At 38.4% G+C, this 20,029-nt stretch overlaps 1 protein-coding gene across 1 annotated transcript in view; it reads left to right on the top strand.

Moving 5' to 3' along the window:
- Positions 1-20,029, top strand: part of SHANK2 (SH3 and multiple ankyrin repeat domains 2) — a gene marked incomplete at both ends in the record, with an annotated part of 313,032 nt that overhangs the window by 10,318 nt on the left and 282,685 nt on the right. The window contains 6 exons of the mRNA XM_082000563.1: positions 1,020-1,091; positions 1,653-1,761; positions 2,043-2,194; positions 2,998-3,165; positions 6,529-6,645; positions 11,568-11,645. Of these exons, the coding sequence (XP_081856689.1) occupies positions 1,020-1,091; positions 1,653-1,761; positions 2,043-2,194; positions 2,998-3,165; positions 6,529-6,645; positions 11,568-11,645 (696 nt within the window). The remainder of the gene's footprint in view (positions 1-1,019; positions 1,092-1,652; positions 1,762-2,042; positions 2,195-2,997; positions 3,166-6,528; positions 6,646-11,567; positions 11,646-20,029) is intronic.

The following is a 20,029-nucleotide window of genomic DNA, read 5'->3' as shown; positions in this document are numbered from 1 at the left end:
TAATAATCTGCAGTTAATAGACCTTACTATAACACAAGTCCAAGAAAATAGAACCAGGGTCCACAGAAGGTTTCAAGTCCTAGCTTTTCTAGGAGTTTATTTCAGAGATTCAATTGCTGATGTCCATATTATAGCCATAAGCAAGTTAAATAGCCACTTTATTTTTTCTGTCATGTTGTTTCAGGAGTGTTCACTGTTTGCAAAATTATTCTCACTGCAGCTGAAGGATTGCAATTCAAGGGTTAAAAGTGGTCTTGTGAAAAGCCAGTGTTAAAGCCTCATTCAGTTCAGTCTCCTCATCCAACAGACTGCTGCATTCTTTGAATTCTGTGTGGTACGATTAGATAATAGTAAATGAAAACTATGTAAATCCCATGATTTTTACTGTAGATCTTGCTACTCTGGCTATAGAGTAGCAAACTGTTCAGGGTAAAACGTGAGTGACTTTCAGCCAAAAAAAGAGGCAATCCTCTGAACCTCATCCACAGGACCAGTCCTGTTAAACACCAGAAGAGCTATTCCCTTGTGTAAAATTCTGCCTGTGTTGATGAAGGGATTTTTCAGGAATCTCCTCCCGCCCTTTTTTTTTTTTTTAATTTCAGAAATGTTAAACTGATATGTTGAAATATTTTTATTTGACATGCCTTCCCAGTTCTTCTTTCTGCTGGAGACTATAAATGAAAGTGCACAGATACCCTTAGGGAAAAGCTCTTTTCACTTTAATTCTTGCTTATTTGTGTAGATTCTAGAGGCTGATCTCATTTCCCATACACCTCCACTGATTTCAGTATATTTATACATTAATTTTGCTTACATGAACTGTAAAACTATGATACCACTATGTTAAGCGGAGTGCTGATTGTTGGTGTATATTCAAAATGAAATATTAAGTCTGTTTTTGAATTTTGCTTAAATCTACGTCATCGTGGATGATACTTTCTGGTAAGGGCAGAAAAGTATATTATGAGTTTTTAAGCAAAATAGGACGTTTTAAATTTATTCTTTTTTTCCTCCCTCAGTTTCGATACAAGAAAAGAGTGTACAAACAGTTCAATCTTGATGAAAAACAGCTGGCCAAGCTTCATACGAAGGTATGCCCAATTTACCGGAGAAGTTAACAATTGCTGACTTAGCAAAGCAATGCGTCTGAGAGACTGGAAACAAGTAGGCGTTCATTCCCACCCGGGCCAACTGCTGAACAACAAACAGTATGTGCTTCCAGCACCGACAGGGATGTGTGAATTGTGATCTGGGAATTTCTGTCATAGAAAAATTGCCATGATTGACTCTTCCATATGTATGCAAGTAATTTTACCTTACTTGGTAAATACAGTGTGCTTTCAGCATGCTGCAAAAATGCCGATCTGTGTCTTTATTCTGACCTGCAAATGAGTCTAACGATAATGATCACCATATACCATCCTAATTCTTACTGAATGAATCTCACACTCATTTTTTTCCTTAAAACGATAAAAACCAAAATCTTCATACTGTGTTTGACTTTTGAACGTTATAAACCGTATGGTTTATGCTCTCAGTGTAAAGTCAGGTTCTCCGGGAATGTGAATTAGCTACTGACAGAATATTTTACTTCTAGTCAAAATTTTCTTTTTAAAATTAGAGGATGATTCATTTGTCACTCTTTGTTTCAGGGTAATTTGAGAAAATTTATGGATCATGTCCACCATCTCTCAGTGGAAAAAATCACAAAGATGTTGGACCGAGGACTGGACCCAAACTATCATGACCTAGAAAGTGGAGGTCAGAACAATAAAATTAGCAGCATAAAGTAGTACCTTGGGTTTGTTCAGCCTAAATTGATAAACAGGCTGAATCTCACACATTCTTTCTGTTGCCTTCATAAATCTAGGCTAATGGAATCTGTATGACTTTGCTGTCCAAAGAAGGAAATTGATAATTTCTGATTTTCTCAGAATTTCTCAGAATGAGCAGCATTTTTTACTTAGCATTTTTAAAGCACATGTTCTTTATTTTATAAATTTGCTCATCTTTTTTCATGTACATGCTCTTCTCTTCTTTAGAAACACCCCTGACTTTGGCAGTTCAGCTTGACAATACAGTAGAAGTGATAAAAGCTCTGAAAAATGGAGGAGCACATTTAGACTTCAGAGCCAAAGATGGAATGACAGCTCTGCACAAAGCAGCCAGAGCCAAGAACCAAGTAACCCTCAAGGTAAATGCTTTCAGTAGCAAATTATACATCATTTTATAGAAAAAAATATATAAAGGAAAATGTTTTCAGTTAATTACTATATTGTCCTCAGTCGATCCTTTAATATGTGCTTGTTGCAGGGCTTTCTTGGGGCTTTCAAATCTTAGGATTTGATTTCAATAAAGGACCTTTTCATTTCTCATTCTTTTTGGTAGGAAGAAAAAGAGGTGAAATTTAACCTTATTCATTGATAGATCGGGAAAGATCTGTCTGAAGAAATATGAATAACATTATTGTTGCTTATCTCTTTGAAAGCAAATGCCAGTGGCATGGATTACACATTACATCTTAACACAGTCTCTTCTGTTTTCTTTTGTATTTTAACAGGTATTCTTATATCACCTTGATAGTCCAGATTAAATCTTACGTTTATGGCTTTTGCTTGTTTCTTTTTGACAGATACTCAAATTGCATGACATTTTTGATAAAGCATCTTGTAGATGAAGAGGTGAATGTGTTGCAAAGGCGATGTGGCATTTTGAGAACTGAGATTTCTGAACTTAATGAGAGAATGGAAATTGGACATTGCCACACATCCTTTCTTTGCTATCCCTGTAGATTCCTTTAGATCCTAATTCTTCCAAGGTCATTTCTTGCTTAACAGTCTATGCTGTAGCCCATTCTATCAGTTTATAAAGAAGTGAGCAAAAAAAAATACGTTACAGCAAATATCAACCTTGTAAATACTGTTTCAGGTAGAAGAGTCCCTTTATAGTTAGAAGTCCCTCCAAAATTTATTTTTCACAGTTTGTGATTGCTTTCAGACCCTATTAGAGCTTGGAGCATCTCCTAACTACAAAGACAGTTGTGGCCTGACACCGCTGTACCACACTGCTATTGTGGGAGGGGATCCTTACTGCTGTGAGCTGTTACTTCACGAACATGCTACCATCAGTTGCAAAGATGAAAATGGATGGCAAGAAATTCATCAGGTAGGAAAGTTACTTTTTGTTTGGAGTTGAAGTTGCATGAGGAAATGTGTTGTATGTTCTATGGTTAAATGCTGTTTGGAAGGCTGTTTGGATATGTTTAGTCCATGCTCATACAAGTATGGAATTTCTTCCTTTTTCTATTTGTTTATTACTTTGCATCCTGCTGTGGTGAGTTAAAGTGGAAACTGTTCCAGTGGAGTTTGGTAACTTTGAAATCCTATGGTTACTCTGGATTTTGTTGCAGAAATTGCACTAATCTTATTTATGTAATGGACGCTTGAAGTTTAGCGTCCTGTTAGTGGCACTCGGTAAAAAAGTGTAACTTGATCTTTTTCGTTAGATGCCAATTTTAATAGCCTTGGTAATGCTTCTTGCGTGTTTGTTAGAGGAACTTTCTCCTTTCTCTCTGGTGAACTTTACAGGAAGATTTGGATTCTGAACTCTGCTTCTAGGATCCTTCAGCATGTTGCGCTGAAGGATGTTAAACTCTTACAAACTGACAGTTGGAGTCAGTTTTCATTCCTTGCATGTGTGAAAAGTGGGATTCTAATGATTTTTCTTTTGATGTTTGTACATGGGTTTTCCTTTCCTCTCTCACATATTCAGTGTGTGGATAAAGGTGGTAGCATGCTCTATCAAGAAAAGTTAGTCTTTTGTGGTTCGTGGTACTCGTGATACCTTGAGCTAGCCATGGTGCCAGAATTCACCGGGCGCTGGCACATGTTGGTCAGCTTCACCATAGCTATTGGAAAGGTAGACCTCCTTCCAAAGGACCAAAGACCTAAATCGTATCTCTTAAAAAGGCCTATGTTTGGTAAGGCATTGCCTGAAAAAAATTTCTTTGAACTCTGTTATCTTGTCTTCTCCAGAAACTTCTGAATATTATGCAACAGTTGTGTAAGAATGCTGTATTAATTTATCTTTGCATAGCAATAAACTCAGTAATTTACAAAGTTTAAAGATTCTAGCAGTCCTAATGTCATTGTGGATATTTTATGCCTTTCTTCTGTATGGATGACTTTGAGTAATCATAAAAAATGGAACTGATGTAGTATGATCAGATAAATAAAGGTATGAGTAATCAACTTTACAGGCCTGCTTAGGTTATCTAGACTCTTTTCTAGGCACTAATCTTTTTAGTACACAACTTTTTTTTTTTTTTTTTGAAAGAAATGAGTGATAGCTTTGGTACCCAGGTTTGGGTGGGGATCTGAGCTTTTTCATTGTATCAGTGTGTTAAGATCGAGGTTGTTTGGATCCGTCTGTAGTAGGTAAAAATAGGATTAATTTACTACCATTGCATCTGAGGATGTGAAGGAAATGGATTGTATAGATAAAAGTATTACCCTATCTGGACTCCTTGAAAATACAGAGAAAAATTCTCTATTTTGAAAACCCAGCCTCATACACACATGGTTGTTATTTCGCGTAATGAAACAGAGCTTTCCAAACCCATTGTATTGGTTTATCCTAAATAAACCAATGTTTACTGTAATCAATAATACAAGCAGTCCCCAGTGAATTAAGAAAGACAGTGATATGATAGAGTTGCATACGTTGTCATCTGCGTGAAGAAGGTGAAGTTAACTTGCATGGCAAGGAAATAATTGATAGCAAGTATATTCTTCATTTTGCTAACACAGTCTTTAATTGTAGAATTTAAGTCTCTCGTTTCCCCTTATAGTAAAGGGGAAAAGGCATGGTGGCGGTTCGTGCTGTGCTAGGATAGTAGTAAAAAGAATATCCTCTGGAGATACCCGTCTCTCTCCGTTGACCGCAGCAGGCAGCCCCGATGGATGGTTCGGACAGCTCACCTACCACGCAGACCCCTGTGCCGAGGGGAAATGCCTCTCCCCTGCGTTGGGTGTCTTCCAGCGCCTCCCCATCCGCTGAGTCAGTGTTATTGTCAGACTGGCAAAGGGGAGTCCCACTCTAGCGAAGGAAGGGCCTGATTTTATTCCAGTTTATTGTTGTAAGAATAGAAAGTTGGAATTAGTTCTTGTATTTTAGGAGGTGTTTCGATGATGACATCTGCACGTTCATACCTAGATATTGAGTGACTTTTAGAGACTAGACAGAATTGGTAATTTATAGCTAATGGTGCGTTTGCTGTAATCTCCCACACAGTCGGGGAAGCACAGTTACCGTTTGGTACGGTTTCTTCCTTTGCTTGTTGTTGGATGCTTCCTTTCTGTTGCCTAGCGTTAAAATGTACCTGTTCTAATAACAGCTAGCATGATGTCTCCATTTTTTGGGCAAATAATTTGTAGATGAATCAACTATTTAATAAGCACTGTTTTTTCCCTTTCTGTGTGTTGAAAATGGAAAATAGAGGAAGAAAAGATGTAATGGTTAGGATACTAGACCGGGATTTGGGATGTGTCACAAATCTAATTTCTGTATTGAACAGTTCACTTAATTTTTCTGATCCAAATTGCAAGATGTGTAGGTAGTAGTAATTGGGTACAGAGTGAATGGCTTTGTATACCTGTATCTCTCGCTGGCACATGTTGGTCAGCTTCACCATAGCTATTGGAAAGGTAGACCTTTGCAAAAATTCCGTATTATTATATGATGCTGATCTGATCTGAAGTTAAACACGTTGCAAGTTAAAACATTACAAATGTTAAATGTTAAAACATTACGAATTGGGAGGTGCTCAGTTGGTGTGCCGTAGAGAAGGTGGTAGTCGAGCAAATGAGACTGATGAATGGAAATACTGGGATTTTTCTCAAACTTACTTGCTAATCAGGAAAGTTTCAAATTTCACTGGAGTCTCATTCATAGAGGTTTATTTCCAAGTATTCAGGATCTAACATTTTATTTGTGTGACTGATAAATGAACTCTTGAGGGTTTTCCCTCTTTTTGGTCAGTGCTCTATGTATACTGTACGTCTACTTGAGAGAATCAAGAAGGTTATTACTTGCATTTTGGCCATATTTCCCCAAACTGTTTTCACACCTTAAAAGCAAGCTTTGGAGTCTGATCATCTTCAGTGCCATCTAGTGGGCAACTTTCTGAAGATAATCGGGACAAAAAACCCCTTCTGTCAGTCTGCTTGTCACATTTGACAGTTATGAATATTAGGGGATAAAAAGTGCCAAACTTTGTATTTTCTTGATCCCTTAAAACAGCCATTCCTCAGATAAGTGAATGCTTAAATTTATGCACAGACTTGCTGTACCTGAAGCGGGCGTTGACAGGCAGGTATGCACATCTGGGTATTAGTCCTCCCGTTCAGTCCAGGGGTGGCTCTAGAAATTAGACCTTAAGTAAACCAGCATCTTCTCTGCTAAAAATCTTTACCTGGAAGGCTTGCCTAGGTTGTATAATAACAAAACTATTCATGCATCTCTTTACAGGCTTGCCGATACGGACACGTCCAACATCTAGAGCACCTCCTTTTCTACGGTGCCGACATGTGTGCGCAGAATGCCTCGGGAAACACAGCGCTGCACATCTGTGCCCTGTACAACCAGGTGAGCTGGCACAGGCCTCCCCTGCGGCAGACCCAGCGCTGCGGAGTCACACCATCCTCCTTCAGCGACATACCGGTCCCCGTTGGGAGCTGTGGGGTGCCTGGGGTCCCCTCTGCGTGGCTAAGTGGGGAGGGATGTCGTGCTTCTGGAGAAGATGGGTCAGGGGTGTCCAGTCCCATGGAGACTGGAAAACAGTGCTGTAAGAGAACGACATGTAGCCAGGAAGAAAAGGCGTAATTGAGGTACAAATGCTAAAATTTTCATGTCCATCCACAGCAGCAAAGGCTTGTTGAGTTTTCTGTTGAAGAAGTTTACTGGTTTGGTGTTAGCTTTTCCTGAGATGTGGTTTTCTCGCTTTTAATCAATGGATTTGGGCATAAATTTCCCATTATTATTGATCAGTAGAGGCAAGTTATGAAGAACAACATAGCTCATTATTTTTCTTTTGATTTATTTAATATGCAGGGAGGTGTTACAGCTTTTAAACAGTGGTCTTAGAAACTAGAAAGGACAGAATTCAAAACTATATTAGTATTTTATTCACCTATTACAAATAGGGCTGCTCATTGTAGGTAGCAAGAGTATACATATTAATTAATGAAACAACATCATGTGTTACCGACTTATCTTTTTTTTTAGTATCATAGCTAAATATTTGTTTCCTATTCAGAATTTATTACTGCTTTGCTAGAATTTAAATTAGAATCAAATAGGAAATACTTAGAAAATACTGTGGGAAGGTATCTGTAGATTTTACAGAAATTACAGGATTCTCTGTTGTTTACAACTTATGTAGTCATTTACAAGTAACAGAGCCATTTGATTTGGTAGCGTTTTATACTCTTTGCATGGATGGGATGGGGAGGGAATGAGTTTTACAACTGTGTTAAAACGCAACGCATATAGTGATACATTGAATTAGGAAAACACAAGTCATGAGATGTGACTGTAACTAGTGAAACATCTGTTAAAGCATCTGCTTCTTAATGAATCAGTATCTTAGTTTTTTTCAAAAGTCTTGTCAAGGCAGATTCCTCAATTAGGTCTAAAATACCCTCAACTTTAAAAAAAAAAAAATTTGGGAATAATTTGACATTTTTCAAGACTGTTGACTTGATGTGCATGTCATAATTGATACCAATTCACAGACTCTAGCTATACAAATCTTCCCTGTTAAGGTTGACCATTTGAAGTACGCAGCGTATCAGTGGCAGCAGTATCTCTACGGACTGCTGCTTGCTCACTGGTCACCAACCAGCTTCAACAGGCTGTCAAGTACCTACAGCAACTAATTTAAGATTAGCAGTAGGTTTTTTTCTCAGCTTCTGCGACTGTAGGCATACAAAGTTTTTGCAAGTTGGCACTTAAATTTCCTAGAAAATTTTGCAGAGAAATTAAATTTACCTTCATGTCGAGAAGAATTTTGCACTTAGGCTTCACATCAAGAGCTGAACATGTGTAACTATAAGCACTTCTGTTTGAAGGGAAAAAAAAAAAAAAGTAAAAATATTCATTTTAATGTCATTTACTTCACTTTTCCTGAGTAAGAATTTTGAAGCCCAGACCGTAATGCATGTACAAACTTATAAACTCATCTATTGATTTTTGTAACTATTTTGTTGGAGTGTTTTCATGACTACGGTTGTTTACAAGATCGTACACTTTTAGCCATGGTTATGCAGTATGGTGCTGAAATTAGAATAATCCTGTAGAATGACAGTAGTTTTCACATAGAGATATGTTTTTCTCCTGGCCTCGGTGAAAAAAATTATTCTGTAGAAGACTTAGAGACTCTAATTGAAATTGCCCCTACGAATTTTCAAATATTTTCATAGGCTTTAAGCTCAGCTTTGTGAATGGAAGTTTAGCATCTTGTGACCACACTGTCATGCTTCTGTGTTCCTCAGTCAGGTATATCTGAAAATGAAAAGTTTTTCTCAGAGTGCTGTGAACAGTAACATATGCCGATTTTTTTTTTTTTTCAGTGTCCCTTTTATTGAAAGCTGTTATTAGCTGATGTGGAGGGAATGGTGCTGGCCTTTTCTGGATGGAGAGGATGGGAAGAACAGCAGTTTCCTTTCTACCTCTTGATTCCTGTAGATGGAGTCATTGCCCATTTGATTTTTCCCTTCCCTGGGGAATTTTCTTGAGATACTTGCTGAAGTCAGTAATTCTGTTTTCCTGAGTGTCAGCTAAGTGCTGATCTGAATAAATTCTCAGTTTTTAAAGTTATTTCGGGGCCATCCAGTAACTGAATACAATCTAGAGAGACCTTAGGCCTCTGTATTTTCCAAATAACAATGCTGGAATGAAGTATGTCTTCTTTCAGTCAGTAGATTGGATTCTCTCTGAAAACTGTTTAGTATTAAATCAGGTAATTAGCTCTCAGAGAACAAATTAAATCTAATCTGCTGACAAACCCACACTTCTCTGCGAAGTTCTTTTTAATCTTATGAAGTCTAAAAAGCAACTACATACTCAGTTTATGTATGACATAATGAATGAACGACACTTAAGCTCTCAATATCAGAAGTTACTAGGTTGTCAGAGCTAAAATATGTGCGAGCGGGAGTCACGGCATTCATAGGCAGCACCTTAACAACGGAGGGCTCTAAATTGTGGAATTACCATTGAATTAACAAAGGAAAAGTAAGCGGTCAAAGGAATTTCTGGTGGTGGCTTTTTTGCTTATTCTTCCTAGTTTGATCCCTTTCATACTGGAAGGATGGAGAGGAGACAAAAAGGAGAGAAGATGAAGCTAAGAAAGCTTCTATTTGTTTTAAAAGAATAAACAGATGCAGTACTTTAATCCAAAACAAATTTTCTTGAAAATTCTTATGTTGAACAATTCTGATCACTTTTGTCAAAACTTTTCTTATCAAAACCATTTAATAAATAAATAAATCACTTTGCACGTTTTTTGTTACACTACAGACAGCTTAGATAAACTTGTAAACCATGTAAAGTTTTAAAATGTGTAATTCTTTTGCTTTTTAAATAATAAATAATTTTTATTAATTTTTATAGTAAATAGCTTTAAAAATAATTATTCTGAGAATCAAATGAATAATCAGCCAATAAATAAAGTATGTTTCTTAATATAGTTATTTATATCCTCAAGTTCTTGATCAAAATTGGGTATTTTAACGCTAAAGGGTTCTGCTAACATTTCCAGTATGTTTACTGAGCAGTACCTGCTGGAATAGTGGAACAGTTGTTATTATGGGAATATAATACAGTGTGCAAACCTAGAATCATTTAGGAGTCAGTCAAAAAGGAATTCTGGGAAAAGTAACCCTGAAAAAAACTTTTTTTTTAAACCTGGAGGTTTAAAATCTTCGTCTAGATTGGAGCACATTTACTTCTTTTGAATGATTGCAAATACAGAAGACCTGAAAACGAGAAAAGCATTTTGACGTTTTACACATTGCTCTTTGCCTTCCTATGTTTACAGAGAACACACCTAATGTACAGACTCCAGTGCAATCAAATGAGACTATCTCAATTAATTATATATAATTAAAAAATTACCCTCTATGAGATGATTGTTAATATACCATCTTGAGACATGATCCGTTCTGTTGTTTCAGTCTGTTACATGGAATAGGAAATCTGGGAACAAGAGGGTATCTTTTGGGGGTACTTCGTCTTGGTGAAAGGGTAGGGTAGCCTCCTCCCCAGATAAATTTAGGACAACCCTGTGATGGAGGAGACTTAATGGGATCAAGAATCTGCCATGATAAATCAGACACCACAATGGCAAAAATTGGTTTCAATCATAATTTCTGTACATTCACTTATGACTCAGAATCTAGTAAATAAGCTTAATTTCTGTCGCTAAAATAGCTACATTATATGATTGTTTTCTCTGGCTGCAAATTTACTGTTAAAAGTGAAAGGAAGCACATTGAAATACCTCATTAGGTAGAACTCCATAACACAACGTGACAAGAAATCTGAAAAGCACAGGAAAATTAATAGAAATATTTCTGATGAGGAAACATAAAAACATTTTGAAATGTGAACTGGTTTGCATAAGGTCCTAAGATGACAGATAGGAAGTATAGCCTATATACGGATCATCAAAATGTCTCGTATTCTGAGAACCGTGCCAGAACCGCAGAGGATTTTGAGCAGGTTGTGGTCATTCATATTTTACAGCAGCGCCAATACAATGTACTGGTTAAAAAAAAAATTGGTTTTAAGGGATTTTGTTTGCAGATTTCCTCAGCTCAGAGAGCCTGAAGCCATACTTTTCTCTTGTTAGAAGGGCTGTATTGGGTTTGTGCTGTAACTTCATATTTTTTAGGGCAAAAAAGAGAAGGTAAGACTGGTCAGTGCAGTGTGTATAGCCAGACCAAATAATTCCAGGTATATTAAAAAAAAAGTCATACGTTAAATGTTTAAAATTGAAGATAGGCTGAAAAAAACAAAGTAAGTGCATGCAAGTGGTAAAACTGCTTTGTTTAATTTTTAGCAGTAGGGGAGGATATCGTTCATCCCAGGTACTGTTTACTGTCTTGTGAACAATACTATTTTCCCTACAAAATAGGCAAAAACCACATAAGAGTCAAATTTCATTTTGAACTAACACATTTTCTGCAAAATCAGATCCGTTAAGTATAGAATTTCCACAGTACAGTTTCTTAAAAATTTAATAAACTCTTTACCTCTTGAATTCATTTACTTTTTTTTTTGTTTTTTACACTTGCATAATGTTTCTACTGTAACACACTGGAAAAGCACCTAAAGCCTTGTCACATTTAAAGTGCTATTTTAATAACTTAATTTCTCAGATTATTTATTTTGTTTACTTCTTATCTAAGGAAATATATACCAAACAGCAACATTTCTCATAGCCACAATGTCTCTTTAGTAACTAAAGACCCTTATCAAGAAGTTTACTCTTGTACTGTTTTCAGGAGAGCTGCGCAAGAGTGCTGCTGTTCCGGGGAGCAAACAAGGAGATTAAGAATTACAACAGCCAGTCTCCATTTCAGGTAAAAGAGAAATACCCCTTCCCTCTGCCCCCCAGAAATATTTGCAAGAAAATCTCACGTGAGCTTGGTTTTGTGGAGAACTTACACTGCACAAGGCTGAAACAAGCTGTAGAGTCAGATAACGAGCATTTTGGCAACTGTGGCTTTTGTGTAACGCAATAAGCGAAGATGTCCTGGAATAATCAGCAATGAGAGAAAAACACACTCACTCTTAGCTGTTCTGGTGGCACTGTCAATGAGTTTGAGGATTTTATGAGCTGTTGATGACAAAATATGAAAACATTGGTGTCCTGCGGTCAGATGTACCTTGCTTTGTGGTTATCTGCAGTCCCATGTGAGAGAGACCCAAGGAGTGACTGGGCAGCTAAGCTTTGCTTGGCCCCCACTGACGTAGCCAGAAAGAAGCTCTTCTTTCCGTGGAGGTGAGGCCGAAGAGCTGGGCTAAGTTTCAGGGGTGGGGTTGATTTAACGCGCAGTCAGTGCTAAAAGTTGTAGCTGTCATCTGTGTTTCCAAAAGAAAATGAAGTCTTTCCTTGGATTGGTCAAAATTGACTAGATGTTTTTTTCACCATTTTCTTATATTAAAGTACTTTCAGAAGGCTTAATTAAAAATCCAAATGGACGGAAATTGTTTGTCCATAGGGTTGTCAGGTATGCCTGACAACCTTAAGCCCTCATTTCTGAAGCAGTCTTAATTAGCCTGGATTTCAGAGAAACATTCATAATGCAAACTGACATGTGAGAAATAAGGATGAAAGATGTAATGTTTTGAGAAAAAGGAACAGAAAGAAATTTTTTTCAAGTTATGGACAGTAGTGCTTCTGGAAGAGTGATGCCACAGTACCGTTAAAAGGCACTGTCCTGTTGTGAAAGGTGAGGGGGCTGTTTCCCAAAACCGAGTAGTCTTTCAACCAAGAGAAATCCTGATTTACCTTTGCTTGTTGTGTCTTTCCCATTACATCCTTGACCCAGTTTGGATAATGCTGGCATGGAATTCAAGGAAGACTGCCTTTTCTCTCATGCTTTGAAATAGCTAGAATATCAACTGTGTCCTTGTGGGTTTCTGAGCTGGCTCTTCAAGGTTTATGTGTAGATAATGCCTCTGAGTTTCAGGCGTTTAAAAAAACCTCAACCGAATGTTGCTATATCAGTTTAATTAGCTCCATATTTTGAAGGTTTTCTGGACGCAAGTTGTGTGTCTCAAGAGTTCTGCCTGCAAATCCCAGCCAGATCATTGTTTACTTTTGGGACCATTTTCCCAAAATTGGGGAAACAGTGCATTAATAATTTAATTTTAGGCACCATTTTCGGACTGCTAATAGTTTGCATCTAAATTTATGCTAATCACAAATTCACTAAGTACTAGATAATACTTATCACTGTACCTTAGAATTATGGAGTGATTAAAAAATGGAATAAGAGAAAACCCTAGTTATTGGAGAAATGAGTTCCAGTGTCATCTCTTTACTTTGAGAGATGAGATTATATTATTCCTTTATGTCTTTGAGATTAATTTTTCTTTTTGTTTTAGGATTTTATGTGGGGAGGGTAAATGGCAAGTAGAATGGTTTCCATTTGTCTTCCTTTTTGTGCTGACTGCTGCAACATTGTTGTTCTTCCTCTTAGAACAGAAAAATACAGGGGAAAAAAGCAGAAAAGAAAACCTTTGTAAAAGCTAGTGCTGATAGTTGTAGGGCTTCAAGAAATGAAGGATGACTAGCCAAAACTAAATCAAATCAAGTGAGCCCAGGAGACAGAAAGAAATCATTTCAAGAGAAGCGTATAGCTGTGAAAGTGCACTTACTGGCCAGTGAATTATCTTCTGTCCCTATGGAATGAGATCCTGTTTGTTACTGTTATGGTGTGTTAACGCTTTGGATGCTCGGGCGTTTGACTGGTCACTCTCCCCATAGTACGGCCAGAAGGACTGACTGTTAGGTTGGTTTTGTTTTATCTTTTCTAGAGCCATATACTTGAAAAAAGGAAATTACTTTCCATCTTTTTTTCTCTATGGTGTGTTACTTTTAGGTGTATGGAATGTAGGAAAAGTTCTGGTTTTTCCAAATGCAGCGAGTAGAGAAAACCCTGACGCCAGCACTGCAATAAAGCAGCATTAGAATTAATTCTTTGCCATCTGTCTGTTGCTGACCCAGTCTATCAGACACCACAAGTGGAGCTGTTATAAAATTATGCAGAATCCCCTTGAGTTAATAGGATTTTGCATACTAAAAATGTTTACTCATGTAATCAGTAGCAAGGAACATCGGAGCATCTCATATGTACATAATGAGAATGGTTGTAGCTGCAGTATCTATTCCTTTGAGTAACCTCTGTTGTGTTCTTTTCTCAGAAATCTAAAAGGATGATTCTTTTGAATTGCTGCTTAGGAAATTGATGGTATGAAAGCTGTGCTATTCTGTAAAACCGAACTATCCAGACATGGAGAAATTTGCGTGTTGCTTTCAAGGCCTGCCAAAGCTTTATTTATTTTGATGAAAATGAGCAGCAGAGTCTGTATCTAGCATTAGTGTCCAACGAATGTAGCGTAATTTTACCACCAAAAAACCCCAGATGTGCTTGTGTTCACCTCTTACCAAATCACAGCGCTTATTAAAACAACCATGGGTTTACCGGGTCATGTGGAAGGAAAACTAGTCTGGGCTGAACTCTGTGCCGCTTAATTCAGGTACCCCACGCCGCGTACACATCTCTGCCCGGGATCCGGCTGACCTTTTTGCCTTTCCCGTGTCTAGCAGGGTTAGTGTTGGAATGGCATTTCCAGGTGTTGAGGCCATGAAAAAACTTGCCTGTATTTCCCAATTAAGCACCTAAGCTTTCATTAGCTACCTTTTGAAGGAATGTGTTTCATCCTGACTGATTACTGGGGTCCATGAAGTTGTTAATCAGTGTTGCGTAGAGCTGATGTCACCCGTAGCCGAAAGTCTGTCGGTGACTCTCAACCTTAATAGGTTGTGCTGCTGATAGGATGCGCTCTGCAAAAACAGGTCAGCAGAAATTTCTCGGTGTGTTTTTTTGTGGGGGTCCCCCCTTCTGCTGATAAGTGTTAACTCTTGTGTGGACGTGGGGTGAAGCTCCTCCCTCTGTCTTCCCCGTGTATGTTCCAAGTAGAGTAGGGTAATTCCTGCATCACCATCCTCGGTCTGAGTGTGAGAATTGTTTGTGTACTGTGCATTTCGGTTAAAGGCTGACTAGCAATTAAAGTTAAGATGAAACCTGTGCCACATCGTTATACTATATTGCCAATTCTGTTTATTAATCACTTACTTATCCATCCCGTCTTGGCTGGGTAATCGAAGTAACTTATACACTAATTATTCTGTGCTAATGGATAGAAAAAAAACTATTGGCATGGCAGAGCTGGAAGTGCTAGCTAATAATACACTCTTATATACATTGTGCCTTGCCATTTTTCTTTTGAAGTAACTAAAATCAGAGCAGGTCTGTGCTTTCATTCATAGCACTGTACTTGGATGTGCCCTCAACCATGCCTGCTGTAAGGCAGGCACGATAGAGTTTGCCGAAACATAATGTTTGCCACCAACATACAGTGCATCAATTTACAGCTCTCGTATACTGGGTTAGGAAATACAGAGCTGTAACTTCTGTTCCAGCTGTAGGTTAGCTTTAAACTTTCCAGTGGTTTTAGGTTTTTTTTTGAGGTATTAGTAAAATCTCCCAAAATATCCTTTCAGAAAAGCCATGATTTCCTATCAACATCCAGGGCTACTTAGGTTTCCACACATTTTATGTAGTCCTAGATTAATGTAAGAGAATTTCTTACCTATCTGGCAAATATTAATCCAGTAACTCAGAAATGGGAGTTTTGCAGTGTTTGCAAGCTGTTGAAATTATGGTGTGTAAGTTACAATGACCATACACCTTGTTTATCATGTTCTTCCTTTTTCTTTTAGTGAGCAGAAGCTCTATGTGAATAATTCGTATGTTTTCATATGGGCTATAAAACACTTTCAAGCTTAGAGCTAATAGAGCTAATAATTAGTGGTTTTGAAGCATATGTGTTCAAATATATAGAAGAACTATTCTGAGGTGCTATTTAGTGACACCTTTTAATAAGGCAGACCTGTACCTGAGAATGATTTCTCTCTCAGATGTACCTTATTATTGACTGTTGCTATCCCAAATCAGCATGGGTTATTAATGCGCTTGTGTTAGATAGATGGCAGAAAGGGCAGCAAACTTTCAGGGCCACCGCAGGTAGAATTGTTCCTTTTGGTATGTTGGCCATATATCTATTTTCAATTGCTCATGTTTTTGCCAGATTTGAATAATGCGAAATGAAATTTTCTATGCCTGGTATCTCAGGCGGCATTGTTCGGAAAAACAGAGTGATTCAGCTGTTTCGGAGTCTGGATGAGAGGAAACGTGTTGTTTTGTTCATACTGAAAAACGCTGTTGACCCACCTCTCCTTGTCCCATCTCCCCTGTTGTGTTATGTTGTTTTGTTTTATTTTGTTTTCTTTAATTGCCCTGCATGCTGTCAGTGATCTCCATGTTAATAATGGCGTGTAAACCGGATTGCAGTCTGACTCAAACCCAGGGGCTCCAGAGCCAGCCTGCCTGTTGGGAAGCTGAGCTGGCTGGAGGGAATGTAGAGAGGCACAACCGGGCATGGGTACGTAATCGCTGAGCCTGGGGCTGGATGGGAAGGCACAGGGTCAGTGGACACTTGAGCCCGAAAGAGTAGAGGGAATGGAGCAAGACCAAAACTGATGAGGGTCTTGAGGAAAATTTTAATCATCAAGGACAGAAGAGAAAGAAGATCAGGTTAGAGGGAAATTGGGACTGACTGTATAAAAAGGGAGTCTTGCTTGGGCAGTGATGCTGGGGAGGACGGCTCGGACTGGGAGGATGGGGCTGTCACGAGGTGGATGTACGTGCAGTGCTCCCAGCCCTGCTGGTGGTCTGTAAGGAATCAATCTTCTTTATTATCCGGCATATCACCAGAATGGCTTCCCAAAACACAATTTTGATTTAGGTGATTATAATTTTTAATTTCCTTCTTTTTGATGAAATTTACAGGCAAAGGACAAGAAGTTATTCTCGCGTATTTTTTTGGCTCTCACTTATTTTTGAAAGGGTGAAACTCTGAGAAAGCTAATTTTAAAACTGAAAATCTCTGTCTGGTGCCTCAAAAGGCATTTTTACAAATATAAACCAATGTTTTCTGTATTGACCTTAAAATATGTAACTGTTGCGTTAATGGAGTATATGAATTACCCAAGGACTTTGTTTTTGACTAATTCATTTCCTGAAGCACCCGTGTGACAAATGCGTGGTTGAATATTGGGTATTGTTGACAAAAAATACACCTGTCTCTTCGTGATGTATTCTGCCTTTGGTCAGACGTTCAGCTTTTTCCAGCTTTTGTCCTGATTTGAGTCAAAAAAATGGAATTTATTCATACTTGCTCTGGTTGTTTTATTTTTTTAAGTGAAGCCACTGCTTGTGTTGATCGGTTACATTGTGTTTTGCAGTACAGAAATAATAGGTAAAGGGCAACCTGTCATGGAAGAGTGTACAGTCTAATTTGCACTTAGTCCTTATTTGTCATATTTAGGCATTGATAGGAAAAGATTTAAGGTTTTAATCATGTAAAAACCCCACAAGTACTAGAATAAGTATAATAAAAAATTCTGCAGAATGGCTTTTTAAGACTTGGACACAGGGGTATTAATAAGAGTCTCATTTAACATTTTTAAAACTACACAAGTGACCATACCAGAGCAAACTATGGATTTTTCCTTTAAAAATAAAAAGTGTGTGATTATGTATATATGTAGGCATACTCAACATCATTTCTTAAAAAGACATAACTAAAATAAAAAAATAAAAATGAAAAGGAGGTGTCTCATGGTGATATATCCAGATGCAAACAATGATTAGTTACGATATGTTTTCTCATCACTTACCTTGAAGCACTATTTAGACAGAGGAACACATGTTCTCATTTGAGAAAAAGGCTTTTTGGGAATTTTACACATTGCCTTGGGCATATTTACGCCTTTGTGGTGCTGATGTGGTATCTGTTAGGCTATTAGGGGAAATACTGGCAAATGAAAATATTCCTGAGAATAGTAGGGGGTACAAGATGTTGTTCCAAGTGACACTTCCACCAGGAAAGTGCTTGATGGCAAGTTAGAGGTGACCTCCAGTGTCAACAGATTTCCTGCTCTTGTCCATTTTGAAGTCTTGACAAACTGTTAGGCAGATGCTTCTCCTTAGTGGCACATGAAGTACAATCACCAAAGGTCAATATTTGGTTCATTATACTGCAACTACTTCTGAAAAGTCGGACCTCAGCCTGAGGGGCTTGCTTCACTAATGCTCTCGCTTGGCGAGATAAGGGCCGGATATAGGAAGAGATACAGGAGCAGAAAAATACTTATGGATACAGAATGGGGTTGAAATCCATTCACCTTGTTCCAGAGGTGGTTTGCGTAGTGCTGGCTGATCACCCCTAACCTTTGTCTTAACCCCTGTCATTTTTCAGAAAAGCAGGCAAATGGAAGTAACACAGTAAAACATAAAGAAATTAAATGACGTGATTATCTTTTATTGAGAAAGGCAAAATATTGCCACGCTTGGAGATGCTAAAAATATTTACTGCAGAATGTATCTTTTTAAAAAAAAAAAAAAAAATCTGTTGCTCCTGCAGAGTTGTTGTGTGACCGTAAACTTAACGGAGGAGTGTCCATGAGACCGTCTTTTGTGTTGTGCTCCCTGTAAATGATCCGAGACCCTTTTTTCTTCCCCTTTGTGCTTTCTCTCCCCGCTCAGACAGGGGTGGCCAGCTGAAATGCCTCGTGCAGCAGGATTTCCCTGGGAAAAGAGTGTCTCTGAGGCAGCTAGGTGCCACTCTGTTTGCTTTTCCACCAGATGGATGAACCTCCAAAAGCTCAGAAGCAACTGCAACTAGGTTATAAAAGGGAAGACATTAAGCAAACCGAATTGTAAGGGTCACTACCAGCTCTTGCCTCAAAGTAAGAAAGGCTCGTGTACGATTCAGATGTGATTAGTTGTCTTGAGTGAAACTGCAAGAGGCAATGGAGATTTGTATAATCTTAATTTAAATCTAGGATTTTGATAGCAAGATTGAATATTGCTCCTCTGATTTTATTTATGCTGTATCCTAGAAGAGAAGGCAGCAAGGGTAAGCTCTTAAGGAGCCTGATCATAACTGAGCAGTCACATATAGCATGTCTTAGCCTTGTGAAAAGGTCAGCTGTGACAACTGTGTGTGTTTTTTCCTGTAGCTCTAAAGAGCACAGTAAACCTTGTGGTCAGAAATACTTTGTCTCATTGTTGTGTCTATCAGAAGAAATTTTTGTGTATTTATTGGTTTAGAGCAAATTTGGGGTGAATAAATGTTGTGTCTCTAAGACATCAAAAAAACCCCGTTAGTCCTAAGACGGGAGCTATACGAGCAAGCTATATGAAATGTGCATTTATTTGTATTGCATTGTTGCCAGGGTTTTACATGTATTGAAATGGAAATGATAGGCACTGTGTAAACATCTAGAGAGTGAGAGATACCCAGTTTTGTTTTTTTCTCAGTGTTCTTGCAGAAAAGTGTATTATATCAGACTCTGCTCCAGATTTAACTGCGGGAGAAATGAGAGATGTTGTTTGCTTATGAGTTCTTGATTCCTGTACCCGTATGTGTGGTATAAGAAGGTTAAACCTATGGGAAATTTGTTTCACAAACCATAGACAAGCATGCTTGTGGTAATCTGCTGCACTTAAATTTTTTTAACGTTAAACCATGTTATTTTGAGATATTAATACCATTCAGTTTCTCTATAAAATGTAATACCTTATTACATTTTGTGTGCCGCCGCTAGGTGTGTGTAATAGCTCTGGTGACGCTGATTGAATTAGTCAATACTAATGAACCAGCAGTATCAGAGACACTGAAATCCAGCTTCTGTGCGGAGGCTGCTTCTGCCGTGTTGACCAGGATGCCCAGCGGTGTCCTGCTGTTCTGTGTTCCTCTGTCTGCTTGTATCCAAAAGGATTGTCACAACTTCACACTAGACAGAAGGGAGAAATTTTTTTACAATGAGGGTGGTGGAACCCTGGCCCAGGTTGCCCAGAGAGGTGGTAGATGCCCCATCCCTGGAGACATCCCAGGTCAGGCTGGACGGGGCTCTGAGCAACCTGCTCTAGCGGGAGATGTCCCTGCTCACTGCAGGGGGGTTGGACTAGATGGCCTTGAAAGGTCCCCTCCAACCCAACCCTTTCTATGATTTTATGAACTTTATGAACTTTTGTTGCCTTTCTGGGCAACAATGATATTTTTATTTTGCGTCCGTGCCGTGCTGAGCATAACCCGTGAGCGGGAC

Source organism: Phaethon aethereus (assembly GCF_964289735.1).
Source record: "Phaethon aethereus genome assembly, chromosome: 5".
In the NCBI taxonomy this organism is placed as follows: Eukaryota; Metazoa; Chordata; class Aves; order Phaethontiformes; family Phaethontidae; genus Phaethon; species Phaethon aethereus.
This window is presented reverse-complemented; position numbering and strand designations above follow the sequence as displayed.